This window comes from Panulirus ornatus, chromosome 59 (assembly GCF_036320965.1).
Source record: "Panulirus ornatus isolate Po-2019 chromosome 59, ASM3632096v1, whole genome shotgun sequence".
Lineage (NCBI taxonomy): Eukaryota > Metazoa > Arthropoda > Malacostraca > Decapoda > Palinuridae > Panulirus > Panulirus ornatus.
Window position 1 is genome coordinate 23,087,542 of NC_092282.1, and position 22,294 is coordinate 23,109,835.

General features: G+C 39.5%; 1 protein-coding gene across 1 annotated transcript in view; it reads left to right on the forward strand.

The window, feature by feature from the left end:
- Cad99C (cadherin 99C) overlaps window positions 1–20,150 on the forward strand; it is a 175,790-nt gene extending 155,640 nt beyond the window's left edge. Inside the window, exons 26-32 of the mRNA XM_071696412.1 lie at window positions 2,323–2,431; window positions 5,822–5,972; window positions 12,594–12,699; window positions 12,955–13,094; window positions 17,973–18,081; window positions 18,383–18,497; window positions 18,602–20,150. Coding sequence (XP_071552513.1) covers window positions 2,323–2,431; window positions 5,822–5,972; window positions 12,594–12,699; window positions 12,955–13,094; window positions 17,973–18,081; window positions 18,383–18,497; window positions 18,602–18,936 — 1,065 coding nt within the window. The 3' untranslated portion in view covers window positions 18,937–20,150. The remainder of the gene's footprint in view (window positions 1–2,322; window positions 2,432–5,821; window positions 5,973–12,593; window positions 12,700–12,954; window positions 13,095–17,972; window positions 18,082–18,382; window positions 18,498–18,601) is intronic.
- The last annotated feature ends 2,144 nt before the right edge of the window (window positions 20,151–22,294 follow it).

Consider the following 22,294-nt stretch of genomic DNA (forward strand, 5'->3'; position numbering starts at 1 on the left):
TCTCTTCCTACACGTACACATGCCTTACATCCTCGATAAAAACTTTTCACTGCTTCTAACAACTTGCCTCCCACACCATATATTCTTAATACCTTCCACAGAGCATCTCTATCAACTCTATCATATGCCTTCTCCAGATCCATAAATGCTACATACAAATCCATTTGCTTTTCTAAGTATTTCTCACATACATTCTTCAAAGCAAACACCTGTTCTGCACATCCCCTACCACTCCAGAAGCAACATTACTCCTCAGTTTGATGCTTTGTGCATGCCACCACTTTGTCAGTCCCTGCACTTCCACACATCTTGCCTGGTATACTCAATGTACGTATTTCTTTATAATTCAAGCATTCATTTTTATTCCCCGTACCTATATATAAGACACTGTACCTGCATTCTACCAGTCTTCATACACTTCACCCTTGGCCATACTTACATTGACAAGCCTGACTAACCAGTCAACTGCACTGTCACCCCCTTTTTTCAGAAACTCATATACAATCCCATGCACTCCAGCTGCTTTGCTACACTTCATCTAGTGAAAGTTTTTACCAACTTTGCTCTTTTCACCAAACCATTTGCTATGACTTTTTTGATCTACATACCACCCCATTGCAAATGCACCATAATTACTACCCTGTCATCTAACACATTCAACACTCCTTCAAAAGACTCTTTCCATCTCTTTTTTGTCTGTTACCACTTATCCATGTCCTCTTCTGCTGTTCACATTTGTTTTTTGTTCTCCTCAGACATTTTACCTCCTTCCAAAAACATTTTCTTATTCTCCCTGAAGTTCACTTATACTCTCTTGTACTCTTTTAATTGCCACTTTCTATTGTCCACATCTCAATCTCCCACATTTACATGAAGGTACTGTCTTTGCACCTTTTTTTTATTAGAATAGCAATTTAGTTTCCTCATCCCACTACTCACCAAACTTTTTGACCCTCATAAACCCACATCCCACTTTCATAATACACACTTCACTTGTAAGTGTGAGCTCTGCTTCCCTAAATAACCTCCATCTCTTCTGCCAACTCTTCTTGTTTCTTTTGCTCTTATAATATGCCACTCTTCAATCAACTTTGCTTGGTATCTATACATTCAGGCCTTCATTCCAAGTTCATAACCTTCAACACTTGCTTCCCACTCATGTCATTTTCTCCCCTCTGAAAGCCACTACAAAGCTTCACACTTCTCTCCCCAAGAAGTGATCAGACATCCCCTTGCTGCCTCTTTCAGCACATTCACTTTACATGTCAATTAGTACATAATCCAAGAATGCCCATCGACCCTTGACCCCACTAACCCATGTATGCTTGTGTGTTAACATTTATAAATCAAGTATACTCATTCACCAGTTCTTTTTCATCACACATCTTGACAAGTTGTTTCACATTTTCATTTACAAAGGGTACCTCATGCCACCAGCTATACCTTCAACTGCCGTATCACCCTCTCTTGCATTCGAATTCCCCACCTTGAGGACCCAGTCCCTTGTATTAAGATTACTGAAGGACTCACTCAGTTCCTCCCAGAACAGCCGCTCTCCTCCTCATTACTTTCACTGCTCAGCACTCAGTCATTGACCATCACCTACCTCTCATAGTCTACTTTCATTCTCACATACATTAATCTTGAACTCACCTCCTTACACTTTGTAACACAGTGTAATAGCTTCTTCACCAGAAGTGCTGCCAAATTGTTTACCGCCCCCTTCCACTTAAGATAGCAACTACAAAAAGCAACAGCTGCAATCAAGTGAACTGCCCCATGAGAGTCTCATACCAGTCCTTTAATTCTAGTGACTGAGATTGTAAATCCCTTCTTATTTTAAATACTGTGCTACTTTTTAGCTTGCTGTGTAACTTCTAAAGTCTTATTTTTCTGAAATGCATGTTTAAGGTTACACAGCAAGTAAAAGGTCACCTTTAGTAAGGCTGTATTATTGTCAGTAGACAAAAAAGAGTACAATTTTTTCAAAGAACTACTCAGTTAAAAGGAGTCCTTTCCATGCCATTTAGCATAGTGGAGCCTTGGAGTTACATAACCCCTGGGTAGAAAGAGGGTCCTGAGATTGTATAATTATGATAAGATGATCCAAGAAAATTCTGTGAGAATCTCTTGAGGAAAGTACAGAAACTAAAACAAGAAATTTAGGGATGATAATGTACATACATGTCATTGTACTTTAAGTGCATATGATTGTTGATTTAATTCAGATTGAAGTATGAGACCACATCCTTAAGAATAAAGATGCTTAATTTTTGCCTGGATGGATGAGAAGAATAATGGTCTATCTTGTTTGTGTTGCAGGTGAATCTGGTTCAAGAAAGTCATCGTTTAGTGCTTGTTGTGAAGGCTTCCCCAGATCGCATCAAGGACAGCCGTGATGACTTAGTGGCTGTCTTACAAGAACACTCAAGTTGGTATACTATCCATTCATTTTTATATCCTGTGATTAAAATTTTAGTGGAGAAAGTTTAATATTTGCCTAGTTTTGCTGATGTGAGTTCCTTGCATAGTAAGTGATAGAATACAGGACTTTTTAAACCTTCAAACTGAAAGCCTAGATTTTGTAATCACTTACATGTCAGCAAGTTTTTTCATCTATACAACCTTTGTATCTATGGGACACTTATCTCTGGTGTCCTCTATTTGTATTCAAATATTGGTTTTAACATGCTGGCTATGGTCAGATATTTTCTCAGAAAGGAACATTCTTCCTCCCATTGGTGATTCCTTTATTGAGCCATTTGCATGTCACAGCACAGTTTGATGCTTTGATACACATTTTCAAACTCTTAGTCTTCCTTGAAAGGTTGCTGGTTTATATATATTTTTATATTGTTTCTATGTACTTCTCTTTTCATCTGTATCATGTATGGGCCATTTTGTTATCATCATCGTGATGATAATCTATGATTACTTCTTATCTAAAGACCTCTTTCAGAGAGGATCTTGGTGTTACCCAGGACTCCCTTTTCTAGGGGCATTTAAAGATCAAAAGCTGTCCTATACTTGGTTGCAGGTTGTGCTATACTTAGTTGCTGACAGTGATACAGCCTTGCCAAAGATGATTTTTCATATCTGGTATTACCTTATGCAGGCTAAGTCCAGTAAGACATTATTATTATTATTATTATTATTATTATTATTATTATTATTATTATTATTATTATTATTATGGTTGTTTAATTTGTTTATGGATGGGGTTGTTAGGGAGGTGAATGCAAGAGTTTTGGAAAGAGGGGCAAGTATGAAGTCTGTTGGGGATGAGAGAGCTTGGGAAGTGAGTCAGTTGTTGTTCGCTGATGATACAGCGCTGGTGGCTGATTCATGTGAGAAACTGCAGAAGCTGGTGACTGAGTTTGGTAAAGTGTGTGAAAGAAGAAAGTTAAGAGTAAATGTGAATAAGAGCAAGGTTAATAGGTACAGTATGGTTGAGGGTCAAGTCAATTGGGAGGTGAGTTTGAATGGAGAAAAACTGGAGGAAGTGAAGTGTTTTAGATATCTGGAAGTGGATCTAGCAGCGGATGGAACCATGGAAGCGGAAGTGGATCATGGGGTGGGGGAGGGGGCGAAAATGCTGGGAGCCTTGAAGAATGTGTGGAAGTCGAGAACATTATCTCGGAAAGCAAAAATGGCTATGTTTGAAGGAATAGTGGTTCCAACAATGTTGTATGGTTGCGAGGCGTGGGCTATGGATAGAGTTGTGCGCAGGAGGATGGATGTGCTGGAAATGAGATGTTTGAGGACAATGTGTGGTGTGAGGTGGTTTGATCGAGTAAGTAACGTAAGGGTAAGAGAGATGTGTGGAAATAAAAAGAGCGTGGTTGAGAGAGCAGAAGAGGGTGTTTTGAAATGGTTTGGGCACATGGAGAGAATGAGTGAGGAAAGATTGACCAAGAGGATATATGTGTCGGAGGTGGAGGGAACGAGGAGAAGAGGGAGACCAAATTGGAAGTGGAAAGATGGAGTGAAAAAGATTTTGTGTGATCGGGGCCTGAACATGCAGGAGGGTGAAAGGAGGGCAAGGAATAGAGTGAATTGGAGCGATGTGGTATACCGGGGTTGACGTGCTGTCAGTGGATTGAATCGGGGCATGTGAAGCGTCTGGGGTAAACCATGGAAAGCTGTGTAGGTATGTATATTTGCGTGTGTGGACGTATGTATATACATGTGTATGGGGGTGGGTTGGGCCATTTCTTTCGTCTGTTTCCTTGCGCTACCTCGCAAACGCGGGAGACAGCGACAAAGCAAAAAAAAAAAAAAAAAAAAATTATTATTATTATTATTATCATTATTATTATTGGTTCAATTATTTATTTTCTATGCCATTTCTGGCATTAGCAAGGTAGTGCCAGAAACGGATGAAGAAAGGTCATGTTCGCTTACATTCTTTCTCTTGCTGGCATTTGCAATGCACCAAAACCACAGCCCCTTGTTCACAACTGGGTCTCACAGACACTGTTTCCCCCAGTTGCTTCACATGCTGACAGCATATTGCTCCATTTATGCCACATCATTCCAGTTCACTCTGTCCCATGCATGCCTTTCACCCTCCTGAATGTTCAGTCACTCAAAATCTTTTCCACTCCATCCTTCCCTCTCCAAATTGGTCCCCATCACATCTAACACATATATCCTCTTTGTCACCCTCTCCCCACTCATTCTATCCATATATCCATATCTTTTCAGTACATCCTCTTCATCTTTCTCATCCATGCTATTCGTACCACATTTCTCTTACTCTTTTATTACTTACTCAGTCAAACCACTTCACACAACATATTTTCCTCAAACATGTCATTATTATCATAGTTTTTATTATTATCAATATTCCTGTGGGGCAGGGTGTTGCTAGGAATGAATGGGGGCAAGCAAGTATGAATAAGTACATGTGTATTTATGTATTTATTTATTTTATTTAATTTGCTTTGTTGCTGTCTCCCGTGTTTGCGAGGTAGCGCAAGGAAACAGACGAAAGAAATGGCCCAACCCACCCCCATACACATGTATGTACATACACGTCCACACACGCAAATATACATACCTATACATCTCAATGTACACATATATATACACACACAGACACATACATATATACCCATGCACACAATTCACACTCTGCCTCTATTCATTCCCATCGCCACCTCGCCACACATGGAATACCATCCCCCTCCCCCCTCATGTGTGCGAGGTAGCACTAGGAAAAGACAACAAAGGCCCCATTCGTTCACACTCAGTCTCTAGCTGTCATGCAATAATGCCCGAAACCACAGCTCCCTTTCCACATCCAGGCCCCACACAACTTTCCATGTATTTATGTCTTTTTTCTTTCTTTCTTTCAAACTATTTGCCATTTCCCGCGTTAGCGAGGTAGCGTTAAGAACAGAGGACTGGGTCTTTGAGGGAATATCCTCACCTGGACCCCTTCTCTGTTCCTTCTTTTGGAAAAAAAAAAAAAAGAAAAAAAAAAATATGTATTTATGTATGTATATGTATATGTACATGTATGTGTGTTAGTGAGTGGATGGGTCTTTCTTCCTCTGTTTCCTGGTGTTGCCTTGCAGACGGGGGAAATGGCCATCAAGTACAATAAAAAGAATGATTGACATATTTGTTATTACAGTATTATGCTTTGTTTCTTTCATGTATGCTCATTTTATCATCTTGAGCAAGGCAGTGTTAGGGACAGATGCAGTATACTTTCATATTCTGAAAAATTTTGTATAGTATGACTTGGCAAATAAGTTTCTGCAGTTTTTATATTGTTAAAACTGACGGTGGTATATTCTTTTATTCTTCCCAGATCAAATTATTGGAATTGAGAAGATAGAATCCCGACGATTTGTGGGTAATAAGAGCCTGGAGAGTGATGCTAGTGCCACAGATGTATGGTTTCACTTAGTTGATAGCAAAACTGGTCGACTTCTTGATCGTCAGCATCCAAGTGTTAAAAAGTAAGTTCAAAGGATGGAAAGGTTATTTCAGAGTAAAAGGCCAGTAGAGCATAAGTAAATGAATATTCCCAAAGAAAAATCTCTGTTACACTTATTCCAGTTAGAATAGAAATATTGGTGTAACTGGCACACAAATTTGAGCACTATATGGAGTAAGTGTGTTCCACTTCATTCCTGATCTTGTTTGTACAATAAGTTTTTTTTTTACAAGGGAGCAGTTATAAATCTGGTATCTTAGATAGGGGTAAATCAGATAATTATAGGGGATTAATGGAGTTGCCTGAGGGACATATTAACCTAAACATCATTGATAGTTTTCAGTATTTTGTTTTTGATGCACTGTACATTTCTTTATATTGACCAGTGTGGCATGGGTAAATCAAAACAAACTAGGCCAATTTTGGTGAAAAGAGAAAGAATACGAGAAAAAGGAGTAGGGAAATTAATGAGTGCTCCTCAGGCATTTGGAGATCTGACTTTTAAAGGTAAGGTAATAGGAAGGGAAAGATGATTGAAGAAAAAGAATTCCACAGCTTTATTGTTTAAAGTAAGAAAAAGGTATCATAACAGTTGGTCCTTGTGTGGCTGATCTCCACACAGAAGATATGGAAAGCAGCAACCAGACGTGTGCCTTGAGTCCAAGCCTTGGTGGCAGGGTCACATGCAGACAGCTCATGAGAGCCCTGGCCATAGATATACCTGTAGAACAGGGAAAGGGCAGCAACATTGCAGTGGACAGAAAAGAATGGCTAGAAAAAGGATATGACTGGAGATTTAATGAGATGGAAGGTTCTTGATTCCAATCTTGCTAATAGTGAGGTGGATAAACACCTACATATGTAATTAATTACCTATTTGTATTGTGCAGGGAGGGAGTTCTTCACTCATATGGCCCCATCTCTTAAACTCTACCATCATATGACTTTCTAAAGTTCTGTATGTAGTCTGCATTTACAATTTCAACATTCAGTTTATTCTCTTCATCCCCCTGTCTTATATTAAGAATATACTTCTTTCACATCTTTATTCTTAAGTTTCTTGCTTAATATCATGTTATGTCCTCTGGTTGTACCATCATTTCATCTTTTAAAGAACTGTTCACCATTGACATCTTTGAATTAGTGTAAAAGCTTTCACAGTTTCATCATTCAGCTTATTCCTTTCATCCACCACTTTCACATTTTAAAAGCACTTCCTAGAATTTTTTTTTAAACAAGCTTCTTCTTTGATTTGATTTTATGGCCACTGTTTATTCCATCCTTGCATCTTTCGAAGAACTGTTCATTGTTGACATTATCAGACTGATTTAAAACTTAAAGGTTGTGGTCAAAACACCTCATACTCTTCCCCCTTTCATGGAGGACAAATTTATGGCAGCTCCCTTAATTCTGGTACCATCTTTATTGCCTTCCTCTGAACCCTCTCTATTAGATTTTAGTGCTTCTTTAAGTGTTATGACAAAACATAGGAAGAATACTCTAGTTATGGCTTGGTGTAGGACTGAACAGCTAGCTGAATTTTTTCTTATCTGTATATTTGAATGCTATTTTAGTATTTGGAAGCAGACACTTTGTCTTCTTACAGTGAGGCCCTGGCAACAGGTTAGGGACAATATCTATTCCCAGTTTCCCTTTCACTCAAAGGTTCTGGATAGATGATACTCATATTAAGGCCTCTCACAGTACCCTATCTTCACTACCTAGCATTTACTTAGGTTGAATTTTTATCAACAATGTATTAAACAAACTTTGGAGCATGTTTAGGTTCCCTTGTAGGTTGATGCAATCTTCCTTTCTTTTTTCCTTCTTCATGACTTTGGCATCATCTGCAAATATATTCAGGGAGGAGTCCAGTCATTCTATCAAGTCATTTGTATAGATGCAATTGAGCAATGGTCCCAGAATAGAGCCCTATGGTGCCCCACTGGTGATCCCATCCCATTTTAAGATATTACCCCTGACTTGTGTCCATTGTCCCTTCCATTAAGATAATCTTGTATTCGTTAAAGTAGTCTCCTTATTATTCCTTCCCGAATATGCAGCTTCTTCACCAACCTCATTTGTGGCACATTATCAAATGCTTCTCAGCAGTACAGATACAGACAGACCACTAAGCCCTATCTTTTGTTCAAAACAGAGCTTGCTGTCAGATATAAATCTAAGAGGTTCATTACACATAATCTCCTTTCCCTGAAACTGTGCTTTCTCTCACTTGGGTAGTTTGTCCTTTGTAAGTAGTCATCCATGTGCTTTCTGATTATCTTTTCCAGTACTTTACAGACCAACATTGTCAGGGTGACTGGTCTGTTTTTCATTGCATCTTCCTAAGCTCCTTTCATGAAGATAGATAAGATGTTGCCCCTTTCCATTCCCTTGACATTTTATTCTCCAATGGTAATCTTGACCAACATTTCAAAATATTTGTTGAGTGTATTTGCATACATCTTCAGCATATATGGAAATATTTCATCCAGACCATGAGCCTTGTATGGATCAAGAACCTTTAGTGTTCTGATGAAGTCTTTTCTAAATATTTCATTGCTGTCCAAGATCTCAATCTATCTCTTGTCCCTGATGCTGGGGCTCATGTATCTTCCAATTCAAAAACACTTGAATTTGCCTTTCATTTTCCACACATTTTGACATCACGCTTTACAGCTATTTTTTTTGTGAATCCTTTATTGGTTGTTCTTTAACTGATGAATTTATGGAAAATTTTAGTTTGTCTCCAACCTAATTTACATTATTATTTTCAAAGTTTTTGTTCCTTTTTTTATTATGCTATATTTTTCTTGTTTAACATCTTTCAAATGCTGGCAGACTGGGGTCTTGTCTGTCTTCCCAACAGCACTCTGCTAAGCTTCTTAGCTCTGTGACATCATATATAGAACCATTTTTCCCCTCCTTTCTTAACCTTCCCTTTGTATTTGTGGCTAAATGTTCCCTTGTTCCACCTACCACCACACTACCCTTATTTCTGGCTGCAGAATTCTATTTTCCAATTTATGTTATCATAGAGATTTTTTAGCGTGTGTAACTTCTATAATTGTATTTCCTCTTTAAATCAGGTTTCCTTAGTGCTTTATTAATTTCATCATTCATGGCTTACACTTGTCTTCTTTGTTATGCAAACTTAATTGAATTTTAGGTATTTTTCCATTTTTTATAGGAAAAATACATGTTTGTTTGTAAGTCTTATCTTTGCTTTTAATAATGAAGGTTTTAATTGCAAGTGAGAACTTTTTTTTTTTTTTTTTTTATACTTTGTCGCTGTCTCCCGCGTTTGCGAGGTAGCGCAAGGAAACAGACGAAAGAAATGGCCCAACCCCCCCCATACACATGTACATACACACGTCCACACACGCAAATATACATACCCACACAGCCCTCCACGGCCCACCCCGGACGCTCCACATGCCCTGATTCAATCCACTGACAGCACGTCAACCCCTGTATACCACATCGCTCCAATTCACTCTATTCCTTGCCCTCCTTTCACCCTCCTGCATGTTCAGGCCCCGATCACACAAAATCCTTTTCACTCCATCTTTCCACCTCCAATTTGGTCTCCCTCTTCTCCTCGTTCCCTTCACCTCCGACACATATATCCTCTTGGTCAATCTTTCCTCACTCATTCTCTCCATGTGCCCAAACCATTTCAAAACACCCTCTTCTGCTCTCTCAACCACGCTCTTTTTATTTCCACACATCTCTCTTACCCTTACGTTACTTACTCGATCAAACCACCTCACACCACACATTGTCCTCAAACATCTCATTTCCAGCACATCCATCCTCCTGCGCACAACTCTATCCATAGCCCACGCCTCGCAACCATACAACATTGTTGGAACTACTATTCCTTCAAACATACCCATTTTTGCTTTCCGGGATAATGTTCTCGACTTCCACACATTTTTCAAGGCTCCCAAAATTTTCGCTCCCTCCCCCACCCTATGATCCACTTCCGCTTCCATGGTTCCATCCGCTGACAGATCCACTCCCAGATATCTAAAACACTTCACTTCCTCCAGTTTTTCTCCATTCAAACTCACCTCCCAATTGACTTGACCCTCAACCCTACTGTACCTAATAACCTTGCTCTTATTCACATTTACTCTTAACTTTCTTCTTCCACACACTTTACCAAACTCAGTCACCAGCTTCTGCAGTTTCTCACATGAATCCGCCACCAGCGCTGTATCATCAGCGAACAACAACTGACTCACTTCCCAAGCTCTCTCATCCCCAACAGACTTCATACTTGCCCCTCTTTCCAAGACTCTTGCATTTACCTCCCTAACAACCCCATCCATAAACAAATTAAACAACCATGGAGACATCACACACCCCTGCCGCAATCCTACATTCACTGAGAACCAATCACTTTCCTCTCTTCCTACACGTACACACGCCTTACATCCTCGATAAAAACTTTTCACTGCTTCTAACAACTTGCCTCCCACACCATATATTCTTAATACCTTCCACAGAGCATCTCTATCAACTCTATCATATGCCTTCTCCAGATCCATAAATGCTACATACAAATCCATTTGCTTTTCTAAGTATTTCTCACATACATTCTTCAAAGCAAACACCTGATCCACACATCCTCTACCACTTCTGAAACCACACTGCTCTTCCCCAATCTGATGCTCTGTACATGCCTTCACCCTCTCAATCAATACCCTCCCATATAATTTACCAGGAATACTCAACAAACTTATACCTCTGTAATTTGAGCACTCACTCTTATCCCCTTTGCCTTTGTACAATGGCACTATGCACGCATTCCGCCAATCCTCAGGCACCTCACCATGAGTCATACATACATTAAACAACCTCACCAACCAGTCAACAATACAGTCACCCCCTTTTTTAATAAATTCCACTGCAATACCATCCAAACCTGCTGCCTACTTATAACTTGAAAAATTGAAATGTATGATTTAAGGCATATTACATCAACAGAAAATTATATGCAAAAATGTTAATTGACAGAGTGATGGAAGTGACTGAATGCAGAATAAGTGAAGAACAAGGAGGTTTTAGGAAAAGTAGGGGATGTGTCGATCATATTTTTGTTGTAAAGATGACAATGGAAAAGTATTTAGTGATCTGAAGAAAGAGCATGACAAGAGTTGAGTGGAATGCTTTGTGGGATGTGTTAAGGATATATGGTATTGGGGAAAACTTGGATGTTATAAATGCCTTCTATAGAGAAGTAAATGCATGTGTAATAATGGATGGAGAGGTGAGCAAAAGCTCCGGGATACATGTGGGTGTGCGATAGTGCTGTGTTATGTCACCATGGCTTTTTAATATATATATATGGATGGAGTGATAAGAGAGATGAAAGCAAAACTAAGGAAAAGGGGTGCAGAGATAAAGTGTGGTGATGAGATATGGTGGCTGGTAGCAAGTCTCTTTGTGGATGATACTGTTGTTTGCAGAGAGTTAAGAGGAGTTGCAGAATGTTGTAAGTGTGTTTTATGATGTAAGTGGAGAAGATTGAAGGTAAACGCAAGTTAAAGTACAGTAATGGTGTTTGAAAAGGAAATGGAGTGAAAGTATAGATTTTGTAAAACCATACAGAGTGAAAGAAGAAAGTGTACTAAATTGTGCTATGGATATTGGGGGGGGGGGAGACTGGAAGAAGTGATGGAATTTAAGCATCTGAGAGCTTTCTTGGGTAAATGGGATGATATGGAAGGAGAGATAAAGGAGAGAGCAGTACAGGGAAGAAGAGTCATTGGGTCCCATATTAGAATAATGAAGGGTAGAGGTGTAAGTATGGAAGCGAAGAGAGGATTCAGAGACAGCATAGTCATCCTCCTAACCCTGACCTATGCAGGATGTGGAATGATGCACAGAGGTCAACAATTCAGGCTGTGGAAATGAGCTATCTGAGAAGAGTATATGGTGTGACTAGATGGAACGAAGAAAGAAATGAAAGGGTGTATGAGAGATGTGGTATGGCAAGGAATGCAAAGTAAATTAATTGTGGAGTGGTAGAATGGATGAAACGTAATACTTTGAGGTGGCTTGAGTATGTGGAAAATATGCAAGACTGAGAGTTTACAAGGAGAGTGTATGATAGTAAAATTAAAGGGGCTGGTGTGAGTGGAAGACCACCTGTGACATGGGCAAATAGGGTGGAGGAATACTGGAAGGAGAGAAATAAGAAGAAGAATGTATGGAATGGTGTATGTAAGGGATAAGTGAAGACTCTTTTGCTATAGCGACCCCTTGTTGGATTCCTGAAGGGAACGGGCATCAGAAATATAGATCGATAGATAAAGGTCAATGTATTGTAATTTTTTGGGTTTAGTATGATTTTTAGTTTACTGCTGTGTTTAGATGTAACGTTCAAGGAGTAGGACCTCTAGTTCAAAGCATCAGAGCTCAATTTTGAAAGATTTCAGCATTCACATATGATTTTTTGTCCAAAAAAAGATTATTTAAGAAAGGTAATGCTATAGGAAGGTTTTCTGACATTTCCTGCCATCCACTCAAATTATTGATTAATAATTCAACCAAATCTGAATAGGTTGAAATTTAATATTTCCTTTTACAATTCTTCTATGTATCTCATCACTAAATTGTAATTATTGGGCAGATTTGCTGTGGGTGACCCTGACAGGAATACACTCTTATATCATGTGACAGCAGCACTGGAAGGAATCCGAGCAACAGACATTCGATCCCCTATACTTCTACAACCAGTTAGTACCCATTAATCTTTTGGTATGTTTTGCGTTATGCATCTGCTCAAATTTACACTAATAAATATGCAGTTTTACATATCTAATGTTGCTTTTTTAGAATCCTCTTTAGTCATGTTAAGGTTGTTTAGATTATGATATTAGATCTTAGAATAGCACCCAGAGCATTAGCTGAGAATTATTTGTGTTGTTACATGATATGAATGTATATTTAATCTGATACACATACTTCAAGTTTGTATATATTTCCTTCAGGTGTCAGAAACGCCTAGTCCTCCTCTCGTACGGAAGGCAGAAACTCTTGAAGGCTTCCAGATAGCCCTTATTGTACTGGCTGGAATCATTGTTATCATGGGAGTTATTGGAATTTGCTACATCTGTGTACAGTGGAAAAGGTATGTAGTTTTTAATGTATCACATGAAGGTGGTAGGTGACAAATTTCTGCAGCTATGCCCAGTCCTCATGCATTCTGCATGAGGGCTGACAGAGTGCATACATAAAGCCAAGGGCAACAAAAGTGAATGCTTCAGTTATAAGTATTGAGGTATAAGTCCATTAAGTTAAAGATGAAAGCATCAGCTTGGAGAGGAGCATTGTGGTTTCAGAAGTGGTAGAGGATGTGTGAAGCAAGTGTTTGCTTTGAAGAATGTGTGAGAAATACACAGGAAAACAGATGGATTTGTATGTGGCATTTATGGATCTGGAGAAGGCATATGAAAGTGTTGATAGAGATGATCTGTGGAATGTCTTAAAAATATATGGTGTGGTAGGTAAGCTGCTAGAAGCAGAGAGTTTTTTTATCAAGGATGTAAGGCATGTGTATGAGTAGGAAGAGCCCAGTGAAGGGTGAAGGTTGGTCTTTGGGAAGGGTGTTTGTTTTCACCTTGGTTATTTAATTTTTCTATGGATAGGGTGGTTAGGGAGATAAATGCAAGTCTTGGAGAGACGGGGGCAAGTATGCAGTCTGTGGGGGATGAGAGGGCCTGGGAAGTAAGTCAATTGTTTGCCGTTAATACAGCACTGGTGGCTGATTTGAGTGAGAAACAAAAGTTGGTGATTGAGTTTAGAAAAGTATGTGAAAGGAGAAAGTAGAGAGTAAATTGGAATAAGAGCAAGGTTATTAAGTACAGCAGGATTGTGAGACTAGTTGGGATGTAAGTTTGAATGGAGAAAAATTGGAGGAAGTAGTGTTTTAGATATGAAGGAGTGACTTTGCAGCAATTTGAACCATGGAAGCAAAAGTGAATCATAGGGTAGGGGAAGGGGCTAAGGTTCTAGGAGTGATGAAGAATGTGTAGAAGGAGAGAATGTTGTCTCTGGGCAGAAATAGGTATGTTTGAAGGAATAGGAATAGTAGTTCCAGTAATTTATATGGTTGCAAGGCATGGGCTGTAGATAGGGTTGTGCAGAGGAGGGTGGATCTGTTGGAAATGAAATATTGGAGGGCAATATGTCATGTGAGGTGGTTTGTTCAAGTAAGTAATGAAAGGGGAAGAAAGATATGTGGTAATAAAAAAGAGTGTGGGTGAGATGGCAGAAGAGGGTGTTTTGAAATAGTTTTGACATATGAAGAGAATGAGTGAGGAATGGTTGACAAAGAGAATATATGTGTCAGAAGTGAAGGGAGACCTAATTGGAGATGAAAGGATGGAGTGGAAACAATTTTGAGTGATCACGACCTGAATATGCAGGAGGGTGAAAGGAGTTTATGGAAATAGAGTGCATTGGAATGCTGTGATATGCTGGGGTTAATGTGCTATCGGTGAACTGAACCAGGGCATGTGAAACATCTGGGATAAACCATGGAAAGGTCTGTGGGGCCTGGATATGGATGGGGAGCTGTGGTTTCATTGCATTACACAGGATAGCTAGTGAATGAGTGTGAGTAGATGTGTCCTTTCTTTGACTGTTTTCTGGTGCTACCTTGCTGATGCAAAGGGATGCAATCAGGTGTTGGGGAGGAGAAAAGAATTTATGTTATTTTTTTTCCTTTCCTTCATGCATTTGTGCTGTTTCCTGCGGTGTGGGGTGCCATTGGGAATGGATGAAGACGAGAAGTATGAATATGTACATGTGTATATATGTATATGTATGTGTATGTATATCTATATGTATATTCATTTATTATTTTATTATACCTAGTTGCTATCTCTCGTGTCAGTGAGGTAACGGAAGGAAACAGATGAAAGAATGGCCCAACCCACCCACATACACACATATACATAAACGCCCACACACGCACATGTACATACCTATACATTTCAACATATACATACACAGACTTATACATATATACACATGTACATATTCATACTTGCTGCCTTCATTCATTCCTGTCACCACCCGCCACACATGAAATAGCACCCCCCCTCCCCCCGCGTGTGCGAGGTAGCTTATGGAAAAGACAACAAAGGCCACATTCGTTCACACTCAGTCTTTACCTGTTATGTATAATGTATATTCATGTATATGTGCACATAACAGCTAGAGACTTAGTGTGAACGAATGTGGCCTTTTTTGTCTGTTTTCCTGGCATTACCTTGCTGAAGCTGGGGATAGCGATGCTGTTTTTCTTTGAGGCATGTTTGTATATGCTCGTATGTGGGCATTTATGTGTATATATATGTGTATATGAGTGGATGGGCCATTCTTTGTCAGTTTCCTGGCATTACCTTGCTCATGTGGGAAACGGCAATTATATATATATATATATATAAGGGGGTGTTTTGAAGAGGGTGTTTTGAAATGGTTTGGGCACATGGAGAGAATGAGTGAGGAAAGATTGACCAAGAGGATATATGTGTCGGAGGTGGAGGGAACGAGGAGAAGAGGGAGACCAAATTGGAGGTGGAAAGATGGAGTGAAAAAGATTTTGTGTGATCGGGGCCTGAACATGCAGGAGGGTGAAAGGAGGGCAAGGAATAGAGTGAATTGGAGCAATGTGGTATACAGGGTTTGACGTGCTGTCAGTGGATTGAATCAAGGCATGTGAAGCGTCTGGGGTAAACCATGGAAAGCTGTGTAGGTATGTATATTTGCGTGTGTGGACGTGTGTATGTACATGTGTATGGGGGGGGGGTTGGGCCATTTCTTTCGTCTGTTTCCTTGCGCTACCTCGCAAACGCGGGAGACAGCGACAAAGTATAAAAAAAAAAAAAAAAAAAAAAAAAAAAATATATATATATATATATATTCCCAGTGTGTCATAGAAGGTGACTAAAAGGGAAGGGAGCGGGGTGCTGGAAGTCCTCCGCTCTCGTTTTTTTTCATTTTCCAGAAGAAGGAACGGTGAAGGGGGCCAGGTGAGGATATTTCCTCAAAGGCCCAGTCCTCTGTTCTTAGTGCTACCTTGCTAACGAAGGAAATGGCAAATAGTATGAAAGAAAGAAATCTATGTATGTATATATGTATACGTTGAAATGTATAGGTATGTATATGTGTGGGTGTGTGGACATGTATGTATATACATGTGTATGTGGGTGGGGTGGGCCATGCTTTCGTTTCTTTCCTTGCGCTACCTCGCTAACGCGGGAGACAGCAACAAAGTATAATGAATATAAAAATAAAAATATATATATTTTTTTTTATATTTTTTTTATTTTGCTTTGTCGCTGTCTCCCGCGTTTGTGAGGTAGCGCAAGGAAACAGACGAAAGAAATGGCCCAACCCATCCCCATACACATGTATATACATACACGTCCACACATGCAAATATACATACCTATACATCTCAATGTACACATATATATACACACACAGACATACATATATACCCATGCTCACAATTCACACTGTCTGCCTTTATTCATTCCCATTGCCACCTCGCCACCCATGGAATACCATCCCCCTCCCCCCTCATGTGTGCGAGGTAGCGCTAGGAAAAGACAACAAAGGCCCCATTCGTTCACACTCGGTCTCTAGCTGTCATGCAATAATGCCCAAAACCACAGCTCCCTTTCCACATCCAGGCCCCGCACAACTTTCCATGGTTTACCCCAGACGCTTCACATGCCCTGATTCAATCCACTGACAGCACGTTAACCCCAGTATACCACATCGATCCAATTCACTCTATTCCTTGCCCGCCTTTCGCCCTCCTGCATGTTCAGGTTCTGATCGCTCAAAATCTTTTTCACTCCATCCTTCCACCTCCAGTTTGGTCTCCCACTTCTTGTTCCCTCCACCTCTGACACATATATCCTCTTTTTTAATCTTTCCTCACTCATTCTCTTTGTGTGACCAAACCATTTCAAAACACCCTCTTCTACTCCCTCAACCACACTCTTTTTATTACCACACATCTCTCTTACCCTTTCATTACTTAATCAAACCACCTCACACCACATATTGTCCTTAAACATCTCATTTCCAACAAATCCACCCTCCTCCGCACAACCCGATCTATAGCCCACGCCCCGCAACCATATAACATTGTTGGAACCACTATCCCTTCAGACATACCCAGTTTTGCTTTCTGAGATAATATCCTCGTCTTCCACACATTTTTCAACGTTCCCAGAACTTTCACCCCCTCCCCCACCCTGTGACTCACTTCCGCTTCCATAGTTCCATCAGCTGCCAAATCTACTCCTAGCTACCTAAAACACTTCACTTCCTCCAGTTTTTCTCCATTCAAACTTACCTCCCAATTGTCTTGTCCCTCAACCCTACTGTACCTAATAAACTTGCTCTTATTAACATTTACTCTCAGCTTTCTTCTTTCACACACTTTACCAAACTCAGTCACCAACTTCTGCAATTTCTCATCCGAATCAGACACCAGCGCTGTATCATCATTAGCGAGGTAGCGCCAAGGACAGAGGACTGAGCCTTAGAGGGAGTATCCTTACTTGGCCCCCACTTCTCTGTTCCTTCTTTTGGAAAATTAAAAACGGAAGTTTTTGTAGATAAGATGCTTTGGTAGCAGACTTCAAACAGAAACTCTAGAAGGTGGTATCTGACTTTGGGAGTATTTGTGAAAGGAGAAAGTTTGTAGGAAATGTGAAAAAAGAAAGGTAGATTAATTAGCTAGATTATCGACTTTGGTTTCAGTACATTATCTCTTGTAACTAGAGAGTGGCTGTTGTCCATATGTCCCTCTCATTATCTCAGTAAGAGTTTCAGAGTTTATTAGAATGATAATATCTGAAGGATGGAGCTCATAACACAAATTGATTGTTTATTTGAAATTTGTTGTTGAAAATGAAGGATATCATTAGATACAATAATTTTTTAAAAACATTCTATTACAGTAATACAATTCTACTTTCAGATATGTTAGGCATCGTGATGAAGTAAGTAAAGCTGTGGTAGTTGTGGCACCACCATATGAAAGAGTTGGGTCTGTCATTGAACCTGTTGCTAAGGAGTATGAAGTTCAGGTAAGAACTAAATTTGTATGATACAGTATACATGGCCATATCAGGAAAGTCTTCAGGTCGTATCCAAACACATCTCCCTATCATGCTCCATCCCCTTCACTCTTCATAGATCCTCATCCTAATGTATTCTGTCACTTGCCCCTCATAGGAGGCCAACTTTCTTCCCCTTATTCTATATCCTTCAACTCAACTTTTATATATTTCTTTACAAACACATTGCCATTAATTCTCTCCACCTGACCCAACTGCTCGAGGGTATTTTTCAAAGCCCAGAATTACAATTTATTTTATATTTTTTCAGGTGCTGCACATGAGTGTTCCTATGGATGATGAGTCAGTGCAGGAATTAACCTTGGATTCACATCCCTCTCACCACTTTTCCATGGACAATGTTTCTTACATCACCAAACAGCAAAGTAGGTCTGCTCTTTTGATAAAAGGTGCATGTGAAGTAATGGAATATTTATGTATTAGAATTTTATTAATTTCTCAGTCCCTTTACTTTACATAATATTTGCAGTGAGTGATGATGGCAGCACTGGTAGCAGTGATGAAATAGAAGGCATTGCAGATGGTGATATGAGTATCCGAGGGATCACACGGCATTCTCAGCATGATGAAACTGTTGGTTTAGACTGGGACACTCTTCCTAGTCAGCGCCACATTCAGCATATATCAGCAATGGCTGCCTCCTCTCCTGCTGGTAGAAATCCAGCATATGAACATTTTGCTGATGATGATGATGAAGATGGTAGTGAGGGGCCACTGAGTGTTAGTGCCACCAATGAAAATGTCATGTTTGGGCGACGAAACATACCAGATCCTTCACCTGTCCAGACGACCACTGAACTTTAGGATTTCCTGTATAAACTGAAACAAGGTACAGGTACCATGATATCTCAAGTGCTTACTTATCAGTTATGAAGATGTAATATTAGTGGTATGCAAGAAATACTGTGAACAGTGAAGGAGTGTAAATATTTCTTACTTTATCTAATGAAAATATTGTTTAGGAAGCAACCAAACTTTAGGTGAGGTTTTCATAAAAAAAAATTTTTGACAGTGGAAAGCTAATGATGTATTCAGTAATTAACAAAATGGGTTTTGAAAAAATTTATATTTTTTGCAAAATTTTTATGGATTTTTCTCTTTTTGTATATGTAGTATATGTCATTTTCAGAAAAGAACAGGTAAGGTAAGTAACAGGTTGTCATATAAAGGAGTATTTCATCTCCATATCAGAAATAACATGTATCAGTTCAAATCATGAGTAATCCTTATTCAATGTTGAACTTGGTGCTTATTGGATATGCTCAAGTTATATGTGTATTTATCAGATTGTAAATTTCACTGAAGACAGTTTTCTTTAAATTTCTACACATTTAATTGCTCTAAAACAATATATATATATTTTTTTCATACATATTCAACATTTCCCACATTAGCGAGGTAGTGTCAAGGACAGATGATTGAGCGTGAGGGGGAAAATCATCACTTTGCCCCCTTCACTGCTGCTCCTTTTGGAAAAGTAGAATGGGGGTAGTTGGATTTCCAGCCCCCTGCTCTCACACCTTTTAGTCTCCTCCTACAACACACAGGGAATATGTGGGCAGTAGTCTTTCTCCCCTATCCCCATATATATATATATATATATATATATATATATATATTTATATATGCAGGGACTGATTTGTAAACTAGAACATAAAGTAAATTTTTCTAAAGTTTTCTTTTTTTGGACATTGCACATGAGACATTTATATCTCTTCTGCCTTTTCATGTTGAGGTTTACATAAATTTTAACCCTATCTACCATTAACACATCTTTTTAGTTGCAATATTAGAAACTTTGTAAAGAATTATAATCATACTGTTTCTCTTGTGACATAATAATGCTGCAGCTTCCCTATTGATCAACAGTATTCTGTACAAATGACGGACATGCCTCTAGATTTTGATTATGTATTTAAGTGTTAAATATTTGTATGTATATACTTAGATTCATATTAATTATATATGTATGTATGTATAGCCGTAACAGCTTTTACAATAAAGTTTTCTTTTTTAAACTCCTGTTATTGAAAATTCCTTAATGTTTAATCCTCACAACTGAGGGGGTCTTATTATCCAAGCTCTATAGGGTAGAAGTATATTTGTGTACATGGGGGTATTTTCCACCATTGCACTTTTTCATGCTGCTGTAACAAATGAGTAAAATGAATTCTTGTTCACAAAAAATCCCTGGGAATAGGGTAGGAAGAATACTTCCCCAAGTGTCGTAGAGGGCAACTAAAGGGGGCAGGAGTGGGTGGCTGGGAACCCTCCCCTCCGTGTATTTCAATTTTTAAAAGGTGAAACAGAAGAAAGAGTCTAGTGATTAGTGCTCATCCTCCTCGAAAGCTCAGACTGAGGTTTCTGAATGTGTGTGGATATAACCAAGAGCTTGTCTATATTATTATTTATGTGCTGTCAATGGACATGTGAAATGTCTAGGGTAAATCATGGAAAGGTCTATGGGGCCTGGATGTGGATAAAGTGCTATGGTTTTGGTGCATTACACATGACAGCTAGAGACTTGGTGTGACTGATTGTGGCCATTTTTGTCTGTTTTCCTGGCACTACCTCACTGAGGCAGGGGGTAGTGATGCTGTTTCCTGTGTGTGGGTGGGGGGTAGTGCCAGGAATGGATGAAGGCAAGCAAGTATGAATATGTACATGTGCATATATGTATATGTCTGTTTATGTGTATGGGTATGTATGAATATTTGTATATGTTAAGTATATATGCATGTATGAGCATTTACGTATATATGTATATGATGGAAAGGATCACAATTTTATACGTGATCAAGTATATTCCTATGAGTCCACAGGGAAAATGAAACAATAAGTTCCCAAGTGAACTTTCATGTAATAATCACATCAGGGGAGACACAAGAGAGAAATATAACAGTCAGTCAATACACAATGAAGAGATGTAGCTAGGACGCCATTTGGTAAACATGCATGTTTACCAAATGGCGTCCTAGCTACTTCTCTTCGTTGTATATCAACTGACCATTATATTTCTCTCGTGTCTCCCATGATGATGTGATTATTACACGAAAGTGCACTTGGGAACTTATGATGTTTCATTTTCTCCGTGGACTCATAAGGATATGCATATGAGTGGATGGGCCATTCTTCATCTGTTTCCTGGCACTACCTTGCTAATGCAAGAAGCGGCAATCAAGTATAATAATTTATTTTATATTTATTATACTTTGTAGCTGTCTCCCGCGTTAGCGAGGTAGCACAAGGAAATAAGATGGAAGAATGGCCAGACCCACCCACGTACACATGTATATACACACACGTCCACACACACACATATACATACCTATACATCTCAGCATATACATATATATATACACACACAGACATATACATATATACACGTGTGCATAATTCATACTGTCTGCCCTTATTCATCCCTGTCGCCACCCTACCACACATGAAATAACAACCTCCTCCCCCCGCATGTGCGTGAGGTAGTGCTAAGAAAAGACAACAAAGGCCACATTCGTTCACAGTCTCTAGCTTTCATGTATAATGCACCGAAACCACAGCTCCCTTTCTATATCCAGGCCCCACAGAACTTTCCATGGTTCACCCCAGATGCTTCACATGCCCTGGTTCAATCCATTGATAGCATGCCGACCCTGGTATACCACATCGTTCCAATTCACTCTATTCCTTGCACGCCTTTCACCCTCCTGCATGTTCAGGCCCCGATCACTCAAAATCTTTTTCACTCCATCTTTCCACCTCCAATTTGGTCTCCCACTTCTCCCAGTTCCCTTCATCTCTGACACATATATCCTCTTGGTCAATCTTTCCTCACTCATTCTCTCCATGTGACCAAACCATTTCAAAAGACCCTCTTCTGCTCTCTCATCCACACTCATTTTATTACGACACATCTCTCTTACCCATTCATTACTTACTCGATCAAACCACCTCCCACCAGATACTGTCCTCAAACATCTCATTTCCAGCACATCCACCCTTCTCTGCACAACTCTATCTATACCCCACGCCTCGCAACCATATGTCACTGTTGGAACCACTATTCCTTCAAACATACCCATTTTTGCTTTCCAAGATAACGTTCTCGTCTTCCACACATTCTTCAACGCTCTCAGAACTTTCGCCCCCTCCCCCACCCTATGAT